General features: G+C 38.2%; 1 protein-coding gene across 2 annotated transcripts in view; it reads left to right on the plus strand.

Moving 5' to 3' along the window:
* Positions 1-20700, plus strand: part of LOC127425492 (polypeptide N-acetylgalactosaminyltransferase 4-like) — a 49306-nt gene that overhangs the window by 13911 nt on the left and 14695 nt on the right. For both annotated transcript variants that reach the window (XM_051671558.1, XM_051671557.1), the window contains exons 2-6: positions 8381-8816; positions 11592-11761; positions 16542-16731; positions 17757-17942; positions 18808-18925. In XM_051671558.1, the coding sequence (XP_051527518.1) occupies positions 8440-8816; positions 11592-11761; positions 16542-16731; positions 17757-17942; positions 18808-18925 (1041 nt within the window). In that variant the 5' untranslated portion in view covers positions 8381-8439. The remainder of the gene's footprint in view (positions 1-8380; positions 8817-11591; positions 11762-16541; positions 16732-17756; positions 17943-18807; positions 18926-20700) is intronic.

A 20700-nucleotide genomic window follows, 5' to 3' on the forward strand; every position in this document is an offset into this window, starting at 1 on the left:
AAATTATTGCCTTGTGGAATGAGGTAAACCCTACAATGACAATTTGTTATCTCAACAACAGTCAAGCAAGTCTTTCAATCAAAAATATGACAGGCGAGTATGTGCTATCAAGTGTTTTTTTTTTTTTTCTTTCAAAACTTCCACAGTTGTTTTGACATATTTTGTCACAGTTTACTGTGATAAATGTTAGGAAGGGTGTTTATGTGTAGATGTAAAAAGTCTTGTAATTGATGTCGGGGCAGGGCAGGTGTTTTCTCTTTCCCTCGTCGGCGCTGTTCAGAATGTTGTGGCTGTTTAGCCATTTGATTGGTTGAATTGCTCATTAACACTTTAAAATAGAAAATTATCATGTTGAATTCAAATGTGTTGCATGCGCCACGATAACGAAGGAAGCTTGATCAATCGCACATTTGAGCCGCTTTGTGCTATCTTGAAACCGCAGCTCTGTTGACAGGTGAGCACGGATAGAGCACAGCGCAACTTCAGGCTTCAAAAGCCGCGTTTCCGCTATCGTGCCAAATGAGGGTGTGCTAGTGCGTGCAAGGGCCAGTTGCGTTTCCACTGTCACTTCCGGGGCTTCATCGTGCCTCCTCTGGGCTTTCTCGGGGCCAGTGGCTTTCTAACCCTGTCTGCGCCAATATACAATCTTTAAACTAGGCATCTGCACAAGAAATCGATTAATCGAGTACTGGTTCATCTTTAAATATTTGACTAGTAAAAAGACTACTTAAATATTGCAATTTGATTTTCCTTTGTGATTCTGCCTGCCATGGACAACAGTGAAGCTGCTTCTTTCACCCAAATCTTGCCTTTACAACTCAATGAATGTGCTGTGGATGCATGACCTTTTTTTTTTTTTTTGTTTATTTTGTTTTATTTTTGTGATTTTTCTCCCCAAATTGGAATGCCCAATTCCCAATGTGCTCTAATGCTATGTTCAGACTGCAGGCAAATCGGACTTTTTCTCAAATCAGATCTTTTCAGGCAGACTGTCCACACTATTAATTGCAAGTGATCAAATCAGATTTGCGCGTTCAGACATAACCAACCTATCTGCATGGGTTGCTTTGGTAACAACGTAGGCATACCCACGTGACGATGCTTTCAAAACAGATGCGAGAAAAATAGAGGTGCATCATCTCGCTCTCCAAATAAGTGCCCTGTCCAGTCGCGGTGCAGAACTCCTCTGTCGCACAAGAAAAACTCAGCGACGGAGGAGACTGGTAAATATTTTGATGTTCTGTGCTGCAGTCACCGATTTTTGAGGTCATCGTTGTGTGTCGCGTTAAGAGTGACGCAAAAGACCATTTGAAATCCGATTTGAGCAGCCAGAGCATCCGGACTGAGACGCATCTGAAAAAAATCAGATTTCAATCGCATTTGAAACCACCTCCCAATGTGGTTTGAATCAGATTTGGAAAAATCTGATTTCATGTGTTTTTTTGCTGTCTAGACTATCAAAAACTCAACTTGGCTTGTGTTGAACCCAGATATGTATATGTATGCATATCCTTTAAGTATATCTGCTTAGGATCAATGGATTAGAGATGACAATTTCAAAAGTTGTTTTAATGAAGAAGCACAGAAGTTTCAGAACATTTTGATGAGTAGATGTTTCACCTGTTGGCTTATGGTTTGAACGGATAAGCTCACAGGTGCATTAAACCTGTACTTTTGTTACTATTTTAAGGAGCACAGTAATAAGTGAAAGCAATTTAAAACAAGCCTAGAGATATTTTTTAGGGTCTAGTTATATGTTCTCAAAGAATATTGTGTTTGTTCTACTTTTTTATCTTTGTGGAATAACCCTGGCACATGCTCTTATTCAACGTAGATCTCTTCCCCTCCTATCACTCTCTCGTGCACACACACATAAATTAGTTAAGCCTATATCTACCATCAGTTGCTTACAAACTTGTCTGTTTGCTTTTATAGTGTCAAAGATTTTAGCCTGTTTCTGAAGTACATTAATGGTTAATTTAGATTACATAAACTGGTATTCAGTTTACGGTTTTGTTGCATATCTATATGTGCATAAACAACATTCATTATTAAATGGGGTTAAAAGGTTGAAGTGCTGTGATTGAGAAATGGGATTATTTTACCAGACGGCCTGTCTGTCATGACTACTGTTCAGCTAAATCCCAGCCAGCTGAAATATTAATGCAGCTCAATTATGTGATTACTCTGTTAGCCTCGGATGATGATGGATTCTGCTTACATTCAGGCATGTCTGTATTTGACTCATCAAATTCAGCTGCAGTGATTTGAGCCGGCAATTAGCATGAGACCTCTGTCAAAACAGCCTGCTTTTTAAAAGTACAAATGGTGCCATTGAAGAGCATGTTCTTTCACTTCTTAGTTGTTGATGTTATCCTGAAATCATTGTAAACTGCCATTTCATTCATCACATTTCACTTTTAACTTGTTGGAAGCTGTTGGTGATTGTATTTGCCATTAGAAGCTGTTCCAGCTCTCGTACATGAGAGGGAATGTGTTTAGTGGGTAATTTGCATTTTCACATTGGCAAAGGTTAAGAGATCTACACTATTGGTCCGATGTTTGTTTATTTTTTTTTTTTTTTCAATAGCTGATGAGATCTCTAGAGAGCAGGGTGGCTGATATAATGCGGATAGGCAGCACTTTATTGACATTCTTTATTATGGTTGGGATTTGTTCTAAACCCCTAACCTTAAAGTTTAAACTTTTAATGCAGCCCAAACCGCTTAACGTACAGACTCCATTCAAACTTTGTTTTGTAGATAATTTCCGCCTTAGGTCTGCTATCCATTTTGGCTTTTGTAAACTTTATAGCCTACTTTTTTTAAATTTGAGATTCAATTTTGAAAACCTCCCATTGACTTCATATAGCGTTGTTCAGCATTCATAATGTAGTCAACGGTGATGATGTCATTGTAATATTTCCATACTGAATTCCAATTGATCTTCTTTCTGGCAGCTAGTTACATACTAGGGATGTGCCAGGGTGGTCAACTAATTGTCTAGTGGTCCAACAACTGACTAGTCGATTAGTGGGGTCGACTACTAGCATTAATATTTTTAGTTGTAGTGGTTTTAATGGAAGATGCAATGCTCAAATTAATTGAGAGATGCAACTTCTTGGAAGTTGTGTATACAACCTAAACTAGTTCACCTTAAACCTAAAATGTATTTATATTTCAGTTATTATCGTAATTATTATTATTACGTTTAAATTTATAATTGTCTTTAGATCATTATTTTTATTAGTAATGTTCCACCTGTTGAAGATTGATATTTGCGTGATGGCAAACTGAAGGGTGGTTATATAAGATTTTTTTTTAATCACTTTGTTATTTTAATTGCTTTTTCGTTTGAAGTGCAATTTGAATTTAGAAATATCAATAAAGCAAGAATATTCACCGATCCCTTGGCCGAAGGATTCACGATATAATCTGATATTACAATATTTATTACTGAATTGTGTTTGGTCTATTCTTAATAGCCACCTATACACTGCATAGTGACTATGTGTTGATTGTTGTTCAGTGTTTCCCACAGGACTTTGTAAGACTGTGGTGGGTTGACCTCAGACCCCCTAGGGGGGGTTGGGGGGCATGCTCCCCCGTAAGAAAATTTTTTACATTTTGAAGTTAAATGCATCAATCTGGTACACTTTGAGAGCAAAATTAAGAGGCTAGATCTTTGGAGAACTTTGTACTCTTGTAAAGAATTAACAGCAGGGGTGCTCATAGTTCTATGGAATGAGATCTATTTTTCATCATGTTATTGCAGCAAGATCTACCACGTACAATATAAATTATACATTATCACAATACCAAAATTCCAGTAGTCCATAGTGAAATTTGATGATTCTCAATACCAGCTTCAAAACTTGCTGGTATTGAGACCATGATACTTCAGCCGTATCATGGCTGACCCTGCACACTGACCCCAGCTTAGCTGGGATATGTGAAGAAAAAAAAAGAATTTCACTGTATATGTGCAAATGTATAATGTGTGATAAATAAATAAAATTATAATTATAAAAAAAAAAAAACTACAACAAACAATAAAACTAACTAATATGTTAATTATGGAAGAATGGTTTCAAGTTCTTAAGTAATTATTCTAGACTAGTAAACAGTCAGTAATAAAATAACAATAATAAAACAGCAATGAATAGAAATAGATTAAAAACAGTAGAACCAAAATTACAAATTAAGAAAATTCTGTGCTTTTTTAACAACTTTAGAAGTTTTTAACAGCAGTATCAAGTATTCAAGGAAACATTCAGAATGATATTCAACAAAACTACTACTGGTTTTTACTGTATGATTATAATACATTAATACTTTTTAAAGCTACTAAAATTATTCAATCAAGAGCAGTGAGTGTTGTCTTGTTTTCTTGTTGACACACTAGACAGCAGCAGGTCTATTAGCTTACATTTATACTTAAAAGTCAGATATTTTAATACAAATCTGCTTTTTTCTCCACTGTTTACATTCACTTTAGACATCACTCTCTGTGTTTACATGAATACCTCACCAAGACGGCATTTTGAAATGTATTTGACCGATCAGGTGCGCATTAGTGCGAACACTTTCAGAACACACACGCATGATCAAGACACACATACGCTGCCTGTCAATCAAACAGAGCGTAGCTGTTATTAGATCACTAGCCAATTATAAAATTATGTGCTCTTGATTACTTTCAACAGCAGAATAAGAATATGAACTTTCTAATAAGTGACACAGGCCTAGGCTATCACAAATATAGCTGATTATTTACTTTTTTTATTGACGTTTTAATCAGTCTGCTTGTCCGGTCGGTCAAGTAAAGTTCTCTTTCACTTGCCCCTTCAAAAATCCACTTGTCCTGGACAAGTGGACAAGCGTTAATATGGAGCCCTGGGTTGTATAGATGTGAATGGTGATGACACGGCAAAAAAGTCACACCCACAAAGCATTGTAAATGAGACGGAGTTTAATGCAGTTCACAAATGGTCAAAACACAAAATCGACTAGAGCATACATTTGAGCGATCAAAGAAATGAAGCAAAAGTGGTTAGCGGTGTTGAACTTGCTCTCCAGGGGCCGGTTACACCAGCTATACGTAAGTTACAACTTAGGCTAGCTGTGGCGTAAATGGGCACTAAGTCACAATTTACGCACTACTAAATATTTGAGTGTTGCACCATTAAACTTAAGTAGGATGTAACCCTACATATAAACTAAATATTTAAGGAAGCCTCCGACCAGGAGTAACGGATGGAATTAAAAAGCAGACTGACATCAATGAGCTCATGTTTTGATTGACAGCCTTCAGTACTTTTGACATACAGTATGATGTTGACATTTACACTCGTTTACATTTACGGGAGAAAACATTATGTAAAAAACATACTTCTTCAGCATGAAACCGCCTAACGGTGCACTTTCCTGTGTACGCCACCCGGTGTCAAGTTTCAACATATACAAAATGTATAAGATATTAAAATTAATAAATGTCTATTTTTCCAGCCTGTTGTATTAGTATTTATTTATTTATCGCCCCTTATTCATTTTAGATACAGTTATTAAATATTGTTATTTACATTGGTGAAATATACCATTAATGAAATCTTGTTTTATTACGTATCGTATTTTAATGAGGATATAATTTATTACAGCTGACAGTTACGTGAACAAACAAGGTTTGATCAAACGTAACAAGATCAAACTGAAATGCACGGCTTTTTAACATTTCTGTGTCAAATTTGAAGGCTGTTTATTGGATCAATACATGTAAACGTCATATTATGCGACTACACATCACTTTACGGAGACTTAAGAGTCTTACCTTAGGAACAGGTGGTGCAGCCAAATTAAGCACTGACTTAGTTACAAACTAACTAGTAGTTACTAAGCCCTTAGTGTGAACTTTACGTCCTAACTTACGTGAGACCTTAGGCACAGTTGGTGCAACCCGACCCAGGTGCTGAAAATAGTTACATTGTCAGAGCCGCTGGTAATAATGTTAACTAATGTTAGATTAACGCTAATTATCAATGATAACTTCTGTAGTAACGCTAAAATTGTGTTGTGACTAGTGGATAACTGCAGTGGATAATGTAATGTTAGTTAACATGTACTTACCTCAAACGATGTTGTGTCTTCAAAATGCCTTGGTAGTCTCGGATGCAGTAAGGTGGTTCCAATGCGCATGTGTGTGTGAGCATGCGCGCTGACTGACTGGGAGTGAGAAACACAACATTAGAGATCTTTTATGTTATTATGAGAAGTTCAAAAATATTTTTGGTTCATTATGAAACCGTGGCGGGACAAATTAGACTGTGGTGGGTAATATGGTCTGTGCACACATTACTTTTATACTTTATCAGCATTCTTGTCTAAGCATTTTTTTTTTCATGATTTGTACACCTTAAAGAAATGTTCTAGGTTCAATACAAGCTCAATCAACTGTATTTGTGGGATAATGTTGATTACCACAAAAATAGTTTCAACTCGTCCCTCGTTCATTTAATAAAAAAATAAAAAAGACTTAAAATGAATGAGAATGGTGCCAGTCCATAAATGTTCAAATGCACACCATTTAAAAAGTATAGCCATTAGACATAAACATTATATGTTGTAACACATTAAGGACGGGCAAGGAGGAGGTGGGAACCGGATGAACCATCAAAGTAATTTTAATGAAAACTTAAACAATTGACACAAATATAAACACACACATGGCAGCTGCGTGCTGAATAGCCCGATTGGGGGCCGGGCCGTGAGTGTGCACGCCCTCCTCCTCGTCACACTCCTCCCTCCTTTGCCTCAGGCCGGGGAACCCCCGGCATGACGTACATACCCCCCTCCTTTCCGGCCGTGCCTGACTGCAGGCTTTCCCCACCTTCCTCGAGACCTGGGAGGGAGACGAGGAGGAGGAAAGGGGAGAGGGAAAGAACGAGGCAGAGAGACAGTGAGAGAGAGAAAGGAGAGAAAGAAAAAATTGCTCGCTGGTTCCCAGACACGCCATCGCCTGGTCCTCTACCACTCCTCCACCCTCTGGTGGACGACAGCCACTCCTCCCTGGGCAGACGGCAGCGAGTCCTCCGCCCCCTGGTGGATGGAACGCCCCTCCCCGTTCTGGCAGCCGGTAGCGAGCCCCTCCGCCCCTCATGGATGGCAGCCGTTCCTTCGCGCCCAGGCAGACGGCAGCGACTCCTCCGTCCCCTGGCGGACAGCCGTGGCTGCTGCTTTGGGTGGACAGCAGTGGCGAGGACTCCACGACAGCACATCCCTCCTCCTTCCCGGGTTTTGGCACCAATGTACACAAAAAGGATGTGCAAGGAGGAGGCAGGAACCGGACGAACCATCAAAGTAATATTTTATGAAAACTTAAAAAGACATAAACATAAAACACACACACGGCAGCTGTGTTATGGCTCTGTCTCTCCCGAACTGCCGCATCCGGCTCGTCTTTATCCCTCTCCTCGGCTGATTAGCCCTCCTTCTCGTCACATATGTGTTACAATGATCTTAGTGTGATAATATCAGGGCTTTAACAGGCGTTTACCAGATTACAGGGTTTATGGCTTAATGTCGTCATGACAGTGAAGTTGTAATATTGCATATAACTTTAGACAAATAAGGTTAGTAAGAGATTTTATCATGTTAACAAATCATATTAACACGTATAATGTTTACATCTTCTGGCTATACTTTCGGAATACATTTTGTGGCTATATTTTAGCATTTATGGACTGGCTGGAATTATTATTATTTATTTTTTTTAATGAGTGACGTGTCCAAATAATTTTTTGTGTTAATCAACATTATGCCACAAATGCTTGACCTTAACTTGTATTGAACCTGGAACATTGCTTTAACATTTGCCTATGTTTCTACGAGTCCAGCCATCTTGAAACTAATGTTGCATTCCTGTAGCTCAGATGGTAGAGCCTGGTCCTGGCATGGACATGGTCATGGGTTTGACAACCAGGGAACACATACTGAAAAAGCATGAATGCACTCAAAGTCACTTTTGATAAAAGCATCTGCCAAATGCATAAATAATGTTTTGACAGATAGGTGTCCCGGTTTTGAGGTCCTGCAAAGACGCAGAGCATTACCGTATCTGACCTGGTAGGATATTTGAATTCAATAGGTAGATTTATTCACATGTGAGGTCTTGATGCATTGCATTTATTGAAAATGGGCATTATTGACAAGACTGTTGGTAAATCTTAGGACCAACACATGGATGAGCGACCACTTTTATTAATTGGTTGAGTCATTGTAATTTTTGTAATATCAGAATGGCAAAAATCAGTCAATTTATGGGCCTGACTGATATATTTTTAGTCTGTTACTAATCAGCACATTCTCTTTCGTCTCTTGTCCTCCAGAAAGGTGGGCGTCCAGGGCTCTCTGACTGGTGCTGTAAGTGGTGCTGGCTGCCAAGGTCATGAAGATCCGCTGGTCGAGGAAGGCGGCTTTCCTGGCTAAGGTCTGCTTCCTCCTCTGTCTACTGTGGCTCTTCTACCTCCTTATAGTCCGTTCTGTGCCGTCCTCTTTGACTGATAATGAAGGTAAACGCAACATCCTGGTCCGAGACGTTACTACCCTCACAGAGGGGGACTCTGACAGCCTCCTCCGGCCCATTTATGAGAAACTTCCACCAGACCCCAATGCTCCTGGTGAATATGGCAGAGCCACTCGACTGACCCTCAGCACTGAGGAGAAGAAAGAGGAGGAGTCTGGTATTGAGCGCTATGCCATTAACATCTTCATCAGTGACAAGATCTCCCTCCATCGCCACATCCAGGACAACAGGATGCATGAGTATGTCCCAGCCTCTACAACATTAAAGGGATAGTTCACCCAAAAATTAAAAAAATTCTTCATCAACTCATTTACCCTCATTTTGCTCCAAACCTGCATGATTTCTTTCTTCCGTGTAAGACAAAAGCAAATGTTAGGCTAAAAGTTACCCAACCTCGTTTTCCATTCACTTTCATTGCATGAGAAAAAGATGCAATGAAAGTGAACGTTGACCGAGGGTAATTCTGCCTAAAAAAAATGTTTTGTGTCTGCAGAAAATGGTCATACAGGTTGAGTGATTGAGGACATCATTTTTTAGGTGAACTATCCATGTAATTATAAATAAATACAAATAAACAGGAAAAGTGCTTGTTTTCGCTTTCTAGGGAATCAAAAACATGATCCACATCTCAAACTCTTTCAACACTCCAGTGATTCCCCAAGTGATTTACATACTTTTGTCCACCTCACCTGTTCACAGCTGTGCTCTGGGGAAATGAACCCATTGACTAGAGTCAAGCAACATGATTGAAAACAAAAAAACAAAACAATAGAAAGCGGGTGTGGGAGGTTTTTTTCAGAACAGCAATGCTTTTGTATGCGAGTAAATGTTTCATGGTCTCTGTCACACAATAATGAGGATGATTCTAGCTGGTTTTCTGAGATGAGTCACAGTGAAGTGTCCCCCTGGAAGACTAGAAGTGAGACAAATTGGATGCGTTTTTTCACCCCAGCAGTCTTCATACTGCGCTTCAGTTGCCACATCACAGGCTCTTCTGGAGATCACACACTGTAGCTAGCTGATGATTTTTTGGCATCAGCAGGGATTTTTATCTGTTGATGTGAAGTTCTTTTGCTCGCTTTTTGAAATAACTCTCAGACAAGTTAGTTCTTGTCAAAGAGTTAAGCATTACTGCCAGCAACTTTATGCTGTGGGGTTTTCCTTGGCATCTCTCTTTGTTGGGATAATTATTAAGAATTAGCCCAAATTTGTTTGCTTTCAGTAAATTTAGTGTCTCTACATATTTGTGGTGAGTTTTGACTCGACTTTTCAACCTTCATATTCTTAAAAGGATTGTTCACCCAAAAATGTAAATTCTCCATCATTTACTCACCCTCATGCCATCCCAGATGTGTATGACTTTCATTCTTCTGCATGAATATCTCAGCTATATGATAAGTGTGGGTGAGAAATAGATCAATATTTAAGTCCTTTTTTACTATCAATCTCAACTTTCACTGTCACTTCCATATTCTTCTTCTTTTGCTTTTCTCGATTCGCATTCTTCGTGCATATCGCTACCTACTGGGCAGAGAGGAGAATTTATAGTAAAAAAAGGACTTAAATATTGATCCGTTTCTCACCAACACCTATCATATGTCTTCTGAAGACATGGATTTAACCACTGAAGTCGTATGGATTACTTTTATGCTGCCTTTATATGCTTTTTGTGGTTTCAAATGTTGGTACCCATTCGCTTGCATTGTGAGGACCTACAGAGCTGAAATATTCATCTAAAAATCTTCGTTTGTGTTCAGCAGACTAAATAAATTAATACACATCTGGGATGGCATGAGGTTGAGTAAATGATGAGAGAATTTTCATTTTTTTGGTGAACTATCCCTTTAACATCTGCTCTTTTGGTTCTCAACTGGTGGGTCATGACCCAAAATTGGGTTGTAGGTCTGTTCTGATATGGAAAAAACAATGGTAAATGCAAATATTGAAATGCAATTGTGCAAAGTTAGGATAGCAAAATAAATAGGCTAATCAACTTTTAAAAAGAAATAATGCAATCCCATATACTCTGTTGACATCAAAGGTTGTGCATCCAATCAAACTCTTCTGTATTTTGGTGCAAATTCATCTGTCACTTGATAAAACCTGGCCAAATTAGGCAGATGCCAACTTAGACAGGTTACATGACATACCTTCATCCTTAAATGACCAAAACAATGCAAGGTAAAAGAAAATATGACCCAGATTGCATTAAATGCATGTAGACATGGTTTATTCCAACCACATTGTCTTCTGAGCAGTGAATTATTGACTGCCAAGAGCAGGAAACCATTGAAATTCATGTGACATTTAGAAGCTATAAAGACAAATGAGTGGAGATTTTACATTGTGATATTAATGAGTTCTTATTAATAAATTAATATGTTAATAAATTTTAGCATACTAAGGACTTTTTTTTGTTTACTTTTGTATGATAAACAATTATGGTACTGTGTTGTCACCACTTGATCCGTGTCTTAAAACAAAACCAGCTGCGAAGCACCGCTCTATCCTTCTTAAATGGTCCAAGCTGTTCCTCAGAATGCTGCAAAAATTTCTCTGGCATGTCTCCATCCCCTCCTTCTACTGTGTTTACTCTGAATCTGTTTATGAACCAGAAATGGTCCCTTGCAGATTTCGAATTTGAGGAATGAAAGTTGTAGTTGAAGAAAAGTATGCAGAAAAATCTGCCTTGTTTTAAGAATTGAAAGTTGAAGTTGATTGATGGGCTTGTTTTGACTCCACACGCACTTTAAAAAAAAAGTCAGATTCCTTCACACTGTAATTGAGGCATAGCATTGCAGCTTGTGAAACATAGAAATTAAGTAGGCAGTCAGAAGACTTTAGGGTGTTGAGAGTGTCGGTTTAACAGGGCTGTTAGATGCCGCTGTATTTTAAATGTTAACCTTTACCCTCTAATATGCACTGGCTCACTCACAGGAAAACTATTTCTCTAAACCACATGTTGAACAATAACTTGCATAACTGTCTAATTCTATCTCTTTTTGTAATGGCAGATGCAAAGCAAAGAAGTACAATATTCATCGACTGCCCACTACATCTGTGATCATAGCATTTTACAATGAGGCCTGGTCCACTTTACTCAGAACCATTCATAGTGTGTTGGAAACCACACCAGCCGTCCTACTAAAGGAGATCATACTTGTGGATGACTTCAGCGACAGAGGTAAGATGATAAGTTCTGATGCTGGATTTGTGTAGGAAGTTAATTTTTTCAGTTTTTTGTTTTAGTAATGGTCAACTATTCGTTTTAGTCTTTTGACAAAAAGATCCTTAAAATTTGTCTATATTTCGTCATTACATATTCATACATTTTAGTCAACAAAAACAGTATATTTTAGCTGATTATGATGTGCAAAATGGACAAAAATTTAAAAAGTCAAACTGTAACAGACCAAATTTTAATTAAATATTCAAACATTAAATTTTATTTTTCTTATAAACATTTTATAAATTCAAAATGTTTCAAACATATAAATATACACACTGTCCTTGTGAGAAAAAACAAAAAACAAACAAAAAAAAAAAACAGCTCCTGAAATAATAATGAATAGACTGAAGTATTAGCTACTCTTTATAAGTTAGCCTACTGTATTCTGAATTCTTCGTGATTTTGAGACGTAATAATTTAGACGTAAAAGGATATTGTATTGCATCTAGTGTGTTTCTTACGGGAACAGCATATTCACCATGCAAGGTACTCAATGTAAATTACGCATGTTTTCGTCAACAGTTTTTGCAGTATGCTTTAATATAATCTTTCAATTATTGTCTTCATGTGCCTTTTTCGTCTTGTCTTCTTTATCGTTGATGAAATAAAAAAAAAAATCATCAACAAACGTTTTCGTCAGTGATTCCGTTGACGAGATTAACACTGTGTGAAGAATGGGAATCGTAAGGACTTTAATGATTCTGGTCCTATATTCTGATTGCTCTTAACAATTCCAATTCCTGAACGATTCTATTAACGATTCAGTGAACAAGTCAAGTACCTCTATAACTGATTCAGTGAGTCCTTTGACTGTTTCAAACAGATAACTCATGAGTTTGAGATTTTGTGGCTGATTTCAGAATTGCAGTACTTACACTGACACCTAGGGGTATGGATGCAGCATCATTCAAGCATAATTATTTTTTAGTTTTTGATACCATTGAAAACATCACTAATCACATTCATCCATGATTAATTTATTCCATGAGTAAAAGTGTCCAATATCAGAATCAGAATCAGCTTTATTGCCAAGTATGCTTACACATACAAGGAATTTGTCTTGGTGACAGGAGCTTCCAGTGTACAACAATACAAAAACAGCAGCAAGACATAGATAATAATAAAAAATAAAAAATAATTATACACATACGTAGTGCGATCTAATACAAATCTGTTATCTGTTATGTACAGTGCAAATACAAATCTGTTATGTACAGTGCAAATGTTGTTTTTTTTTTTTTTTTTTTCCAAGAGGAATGAAATGGCAGAAGAGGTTGGATGTATTGGATAAATATAAAAAAGACTAAACTGTGTATTGCACATAGTTATTGCTCAATGGGGCAATTTAACTGTTCATGAGATGGATAGCCTGAGGGAAAAAACTGTTCCTGTGCCTGACGGTTCTGGTGCTCAGAGCTCTGAAGCGTCGGCCAGAAGGCAACAGTTCAAAAAGGTAGTGGGCAGGGTGAGTGGGGTCCAGAGTGATTTTTCCAGCCTTTTTCCTCACTCTGGAAGTGTATAGTTCTTGAAGGGGGGCAGGGGCAACCAATAATCCTCTCAGCAGTCCAAATTGTCCTTTGTAGTCTTCTGATGTCTGATTTCGTAGCTGAACCAAACCAGACAGTTATTGAAATGCAGAGGACAGACTCAATGACCGCTGAGTAGAACTGTATCAGCAGAGCCTGTGGCAGGTTGAATTTCCTCAGCTGGCGAAGGAAGTACAACCTCTGCTGGGCCTTTTTCACAATGGAGTCAATGTGTGTCTCCCACTTCAGGTCCTGTGAGATGGTAGTGCCCAGGAACCTGAATGACTCCCTGCTGCCACAGTGCTGTTTAGAATGGTGAGGGGGTCAATTTGGGGTGTTCCTCCTAAAGTCCACAATCATCTCCACCGTTTTGAGCGTGTTCAGCTCAAGGTTGTTTTGACTGCACCAGACAGCCAGCTGTTCAACCTCAAGGCAGTTACTGAGATTTACATGTGATCTTAACATGGGAGACCTGTGAGGAGACCCTCTCCATGTAGAAAAACAAAAAAAAGAAGCTTTTATAAGGTTACTGATATGACTGGAGTCTTCATCTAATGTGATTGGTCAGGATTTCATACATAAGTTTCAAAATGACAGTTCATTTCTTTAGGAGCAAAACTTTTTTAATGAGGAAAAAATTGGGGGCCTGGGTAGCTCCAGGGTGTGCTGAGTGACTCCAGCCAGGTCTCCAAAGCAACCAAATTGGCCCGGTTGCTAGGGAGGGTAGAGTCACATGGGGTAACCTCCTCGTGGTCGCTATAATGTGGTTCACTCTCGGTGGGGCGCGTGGTGAGTTGTGCGTGGATGTCGCGGAGAATAGCGTGAAGCCTCCACACGCACTATGTCTCCGCTAGGGATTGGCATTCTGGTCATTTTGTCTACTCGAGTACTCTGACTAATTACTCGAGTACTTGTTGAGTACTCGAGGGGCGATTACATGTTCATAACTGTATATATAATAACATGTCTGACAAACATCTATGGCTGCTGCATTTTGCCTTGGTGTTCCAGTGTATCGTCTATTCATTATTATAGGCTGTTATAAAATAATATGTTACAAAATGTACAAAAGATTCAAAATATAATGCATTATATTTTATCATTATGTGAAGATTCGCTGTCCAACTCTGAAAGAATGTGCCCAACGCACGTCTGTCTGTTCTTCCTTCAGGTTACCGTAGTAATCTTAGTAAACATGCACCAGTTGTGCATTGTGTTCCATTTAACTGTGCTCTGTCTCGCCTGCTGTATATGCATTGCTTCAGCACGTTGAGTCCACTGCCACACGCGCCTGGTGTGTGTGTCCCCAAATGTTCGCTCTTGTGAGGAAAGCCACGATGCTCTGTATTGTTGTTGCTGTGATTCATGAAGCGTTCCATTCAACTCGGAGAGTCTGAATTTCCACCTTTCAACTGGGGAAAGTGAAACGGAATGACACTTTATATTGAACATCTAACTTGGAAACTTGTGCAGAAATCTTCAACTCCCATTTCATCGAGATGCAGGTGCGTGTTTCTTCACGCAGGGCAGGGAGGTTTACAGTCAGTGACAAACATTTACTTTTATTAAATAATATCCATTAACGAGTCAAAATTCTTACATGCAATGATAATAAAACGTGTTTAGCAAATGTTTTGCAGAAACAGGCATTCAAAACACAGTTAATTACACTCTCTTTTGATTATCGTAACGATAGCATTGCAGTGTTGTATCAGTTTGGTTGCTATGAGACGTTTCTGACAATCAATGTACCCCTCAAAACCACAATGTAATCAGTCTCAAAATTAAAAATAAGCTCCCTCTTTGTTTGTGTGTTTAGTTGTCAGGTAATTGTCACTGGATTTCGAATTAAGTGAAAAGTCACATCATGCGTGATCACTATTGTTCATCGTTTTCATGATCGATCATTGCTCCCGTGTCCGAGTACTCGAGTACTCGTGCCCATCCCTAGTCTCCGCACTAACGCGCTCAACAACCTACGTGATAAGATTGACGGACTGACGGTCTCAGATGCGGAGGCAACTGTGATTCGTCCTCCGCCACCCGAATTGAGGCGAGTCACTACGCCACCATGAGGACTTAGAGCGCATTGGGAATTGGGCATTCCAAATTAGGGAGAAAAAGGACAAAAAAAATTAAGGACAAAATTACTGAGTGAACCTTTAAGATGCAGTATATTTAATAATTTTACAAACTTCAGTTTTAATCTTTGTGGTTAGGTTTAGGGGTAAGGATAGGTGTAGTTGTAGGGTTTCTGCAGGACTCCAGATAAACACAACAAGCACAGTGTATAAATGTGACATCCAACTGTTGCAAGACCTCAGAATTTCATCAGTTAACTTGTCGGGGTGTAACTTGTCGTGGGCGTGCTTTGTAGTAGTCTTGCAGGACGCAGACAGACCCTTCTCTTTTGATGGGTTTATTAAACATAATTCAACTCCTGAGAGTTCGCAAGTTGGACTATACTTGTCATAATGTATGTTTGTCGTTGTTTGTGATTACAGTCAATTCAGACTGTAAGCTCACAACTCAGCTAAAACATGATTTCTTTTGCATTGGTGCTGTAGATTCGATAGTAGCACAGTGCTGCAGGAAGTAGTGTCACTGTAAGAGTATTTAAGTTAATTAAAATGCACAACTTTAAGAACTCTTCTATTAGGGGCCATTCACACAGAATGCTTTTTTTTTTTTTTTTAGCTTTTTTGACTTGTGTGTCATGCAGGAGTGTAACGTTTTTTATACACCTTGTCAAGTTAAAAAGAACTTCAACTTTTAAAAACGTTTTAGCCCTCTAGAGAGTTTATTCTGGAATTCTATATTTAGGAACTTCTGACATTTTTGAGACAAAGATATTGAGCCTTATAGAACTATGTAGAGGCAAAGCAGAGTAACAAAATGTACATTTTCATTTTATGCTTGCTTGATTTTCATGATGTTGTATTTTGACAATATTTGCAATGAAGTGTACTAACATTTGCCTGTCTTTGCATATTTCAAGCATCACCAACACAGGTCTTGATATTGTGGCAGCCATAGTTAAAATCCTGGATCAACTGTTGTATTTGTTCAGATAAAAGCCCCAATAAGTGAAATAATGTCTTGTTCCTAGTAGATTTATGTATTGTCTGCGATTAGAGCTATTTTGCTGGATCCTGATAAAGAGGTTCTTGTCAAAACAACCATTCACATTATCTTTGCATGAACTGCAGGCTATCTGAAGTCACAGCTGGAGCAGTATGTAAGTAATCTGGAGCGCGTTCGTCTCATTCGCACCAAGAAAAGAGAAGGTCTGGTACGGGCACGGCTCATTGGCGCCACCTACGCTACAGGACACGTGCTCACCTTTCTTGACTGCCACTGTGAATGTGTGCCTGGTTGGATTGAGCCACTGCTGGAAAGGTGTGAACGTCTATCTGCCACTGAGATTAATTTAATAAAATTATAGTCTAATGTGTGCAGTAATTATCTTATTTATGAATTTAAAGACCCCATGAAATCAAAATGGGAGTTTTTGGGACATTTAGGCCAGATCTGAAGATTTGAAGCCATCTCTGTTTTAGTGTACTGCTTAAAGATGACAAAACGAACCTTTAGTATATATACACAAAACATTTCAGGAAAGCAAAGCAAAAATATTGATGACTCATGTTGCACTACACAAATTTTTGTCCAATCAGATGCTCTATGGAATGAGAATGTCCCTCCCACTAATACCACCTGCAACTGACTAGCAAGAAGCGAATCATGGTTCACGATTAAAAAAGAGCCCTTCAGTAAGTCCCACACAAACTTCCTGTTTCAACAGGAAATACAGTATGTCAGCACAGGACAGAAAACTGCTCATCGAGCAATTTCATGGGGTCTTTTAACCCAGAGAAGCATTCCTATAATTCACAGCAATATATTTATAATGTTTATTATAGAGGTCGACCGATAGTGGATTTTGCCGATACCTATAAATAAGGTGATGGAAAAGGCTGATAACCGATTAATCATAGAATGTTACAACATTATCTTAGTCGGCACAGGCATAGAGGCCAGAGTCCAAAATGAATTAAATCCCAGATGTAGTTTTTTCAACCAAAATCCCAATAATAATCAGAAAAAAAAATTTGGTGCATGAGACTTTAACACTAAACAAGCCTGAAACACATTATTATTATTCACAATATATGAAGTTGGAGATACTATGTATTTTTCTTTGCATGCCCTCGCTTCAGTTTAAAAAAAGGTAATTATCTGAGGAACACAGAGAAATAAATAAAAAAAAAATACTGGCAACTATCGGCATCGATTTGTGCCAATAACTGATAGCTCCAAAAAAGCAACTATCAGCACTGATTAATCAGTAAAACCGATATATCGGTCTGCCTCTAGTTTATTATGACATTGATATTCACTGCTAACTTTGTCTTTTCATTCAGAATTGCTGAGAATGAGACCACCATCATATGTCCAGTGATTGACACCATTGACTGGAACACATTTGAGTTCTACATGCAGACTGCTGAGCCCTTGGTGGGTGGCTTTGACTGGAGGCTGACATTCCAGTGGCATGCTGTGCCTGAAATCGATCGCAAGATACGGAAATCCCGAATTGACCCCATTAGGTTGGTTTCTGGTCACGTTTTCCAAATATAGCTCTATTTGAAGTGTGTAACTTCTACGACACTAGCAGCAACAAACAGAATTGATAAAATAATGAGTGTTTTCAATCAGGTTTCCCAAACACTTCAACCGCCCTGCCCCAAACGCATCCCACTGGTTGAGCTAGAAATGTTTGTGTTTACAAGTCAGCCTATGAGTGGCTTACTTATAGTTGTCTCTGCACATTACATTTGGATATGAGAGAGTATTACACACTTCATCTTTTTACAAACTGATTAGAAATGCTTAAAGGGATAATTCATCCAAAAATGAAAATTCTACCATTATTTACTACCATTTATTTACAATATGGACCACTGTTAGCATGCTTTTAGGGTGCTTTTTGCCCTTTTTGGAGCTTGACAGCTCCTGTTCACCATCCACTTTCATTGTATGAAAGAGCGCAGCTTGGACATTCTGCTATAATTCTTTTTTGGTATTCCACGAAAGAAAGTCAAATGGGTTTGGAATGTCATTTTAATTTTTGGGTGAACTGTCACTTAAGTAATTTGGGTCTCTCTCACTATCAGACTTTAAAACATTTATGAATGTAAAGATGGTAATTGGCTCAAGAAAATGGAACGAAAAAGGACTGCACTGGTATTGTGTTTATTCAATTCACATAGGATAGTGAAAAGATTATATTTAATGGCCAAAGCCAGGGGTAAATTAAATTTGACCAGTTCTGTGTGAGATTTCTCTGCAGACTCATCCGATGGCAGACCCAGAGGCACTGAACGGGAACTAAGAAGCACTTACCTGCTAGAAAGTTGACCGAGGGAATATCTCTGATGGATTGCCAATGCTTTGCTTCTGCTCATTTCACAGGTCTCCTACTATGGCTGGAGGCCTATTTGCCGTCAGCAAGGTCTACTTTGAGTATCTGGGCACATATGACATGGGCATGGAGGTGTGGGGAGGAGAGAATCTGGAACTTTCTTTTCGGGTAAGACACAAGCAGGTGTTCTGTATTCATGTTACCTAGGGTACTGATGATTAGCATAGGTTTTCCAATGGAGCCTGTCAGCTGGAGTTTGATAACTTGAGAGACTGAGCTCCTCTGTTTATAATTAGACCCATCTCTCATATTGGATTTCTTTTTTTCAGCCTTTACCTAGAAATTAAGATTGATGGTGTATACCATGGAGTAATCTTTTATGCATATGGAAACACAAAACAATGCTTGGTCTTCCAGGGCATTACAACGCTCATGCATAATTGATGTTGTGTGAATTGGTTCACTAAAACATGTGGGGATGTAGTTGGCGTCACGACTGATCTAAAGTTCTGTTGTAATCATATTCATAGTTCTTGGCTCATTATTTAAACATTCAAATCTTCTTATGTCATGTTTTATTTCTGAAAGGTAGTACATGCCAATGAAATCAGATAATGTAACTTTGTTCACTGAAAATTAGGGCAGAAAATCGAATAAAACAAATTAATCACGCCGTTTTCTGTTGTTAATCACAGTTAACATTAAAACAAACATTACAATTATAAATATATTTACTTCATACTTAGATCTCACAAGAAATTGGGTTTATCATCATTTATTTTAATTATTTTAATATGTACATGGTTAAAACATTATGGTTTTTGCGGATAGAGTTAATTATACTTAATTATTTTTACAGGTATAAATCTTTAATAAAAGTATATGTATACATGCCATAAAATCAGTGGACATGCTGTAATTAAAAGTCAGGCAAAATCTTTTTTAATAATTGGATCAGATTCAGTTCATATCAAGCTTTATTGGCAAAAGAAACTTAAGTACATTTCCAATGCATTATTAGACACTATACATACAGATATAAATCGAACTGAAAGTTTAAAATCTCAAAACCATTTTCTCTGGCTGGAGTTGTCATGCCGTTTTTTGACTACTTAGTTTTGCTATGGATAGGGGTAGGTGTGGCCTTTAGGGATAGGGACCAATCAGGTTGTAGGGAGTAGGAATCTGGCAAAGGTCAGATTTCGGCACCACACCGGGACATGCGTTGTGCGTAATGAATAAAGGCCTGTTCACACCAAGCATGTTTTTTCGGTAGGAATGTTTGTTCCGAACAAGCTTTTGTGCGGTAACAATGGATTCCGATGCCGCTATTCATACCGAGTCCGATAAATCGTCCTCCGACAATCCGAAGGTTTTTTTACAGAGAGTGTTCCGTTTTTTTATTTCTTTGGACTGCGATGAAAACTGGCTGACCAATGAGATAAGAGATTTTTGTCAGTCGCTGCAGCTGCTCAATCCAACACATTGGTGGCGCTAATCAGCTGGCAAACACTGGCATTGGATGTGCAGCTGATATACTTAAAAATAAATGGTTGCAGTTCAGGAAACCTTGGTACTGCAAACATAACCCCAGTCTGTTTTTGAAAGTCTGCTTATGTTTTTGTTTTTTTTTATAATCTTAATGTGCATTATTTAATAAGTATATCAATGTCCCTCTATATTCTCATGGCATTCGTTTGGACTAAGCTCATAGTAAATCCCATAAAAAGATTTGTTACATGCAAAGTTTTAGACAAACAAATTGCAGAACCACACTGCTATTTTTATTGCAAGGATAATATAACAAAGTATTGTAATAATTTAAATAAAGGCAGTGAGCCAGTATTTTCTTTTATATTATTTTTATATATGCATCCTATTTTATACTAAACTGTTATTCATAATGTACATTATTCCACGTTTATTTATATCAATGTACCTTG

Source organism: Myxocyprinus asiaticus, chromosome 34, assembly GCF_019703515.2.
Source record: "Myxocyprinus asiaticus isolate MX2 ecotype Aquarium Trade chromosome 34, UBuf_Myxa_2, whole genome shotgun sequence".
Taxonomy (NCBI): domain Eukaryota; kingdom Metazoa; phylum Chordata; class Actinopteri; order Cypriniformes; family Catostomidae; genus Myxocyprinus; species Myxocyprinus asiaticus.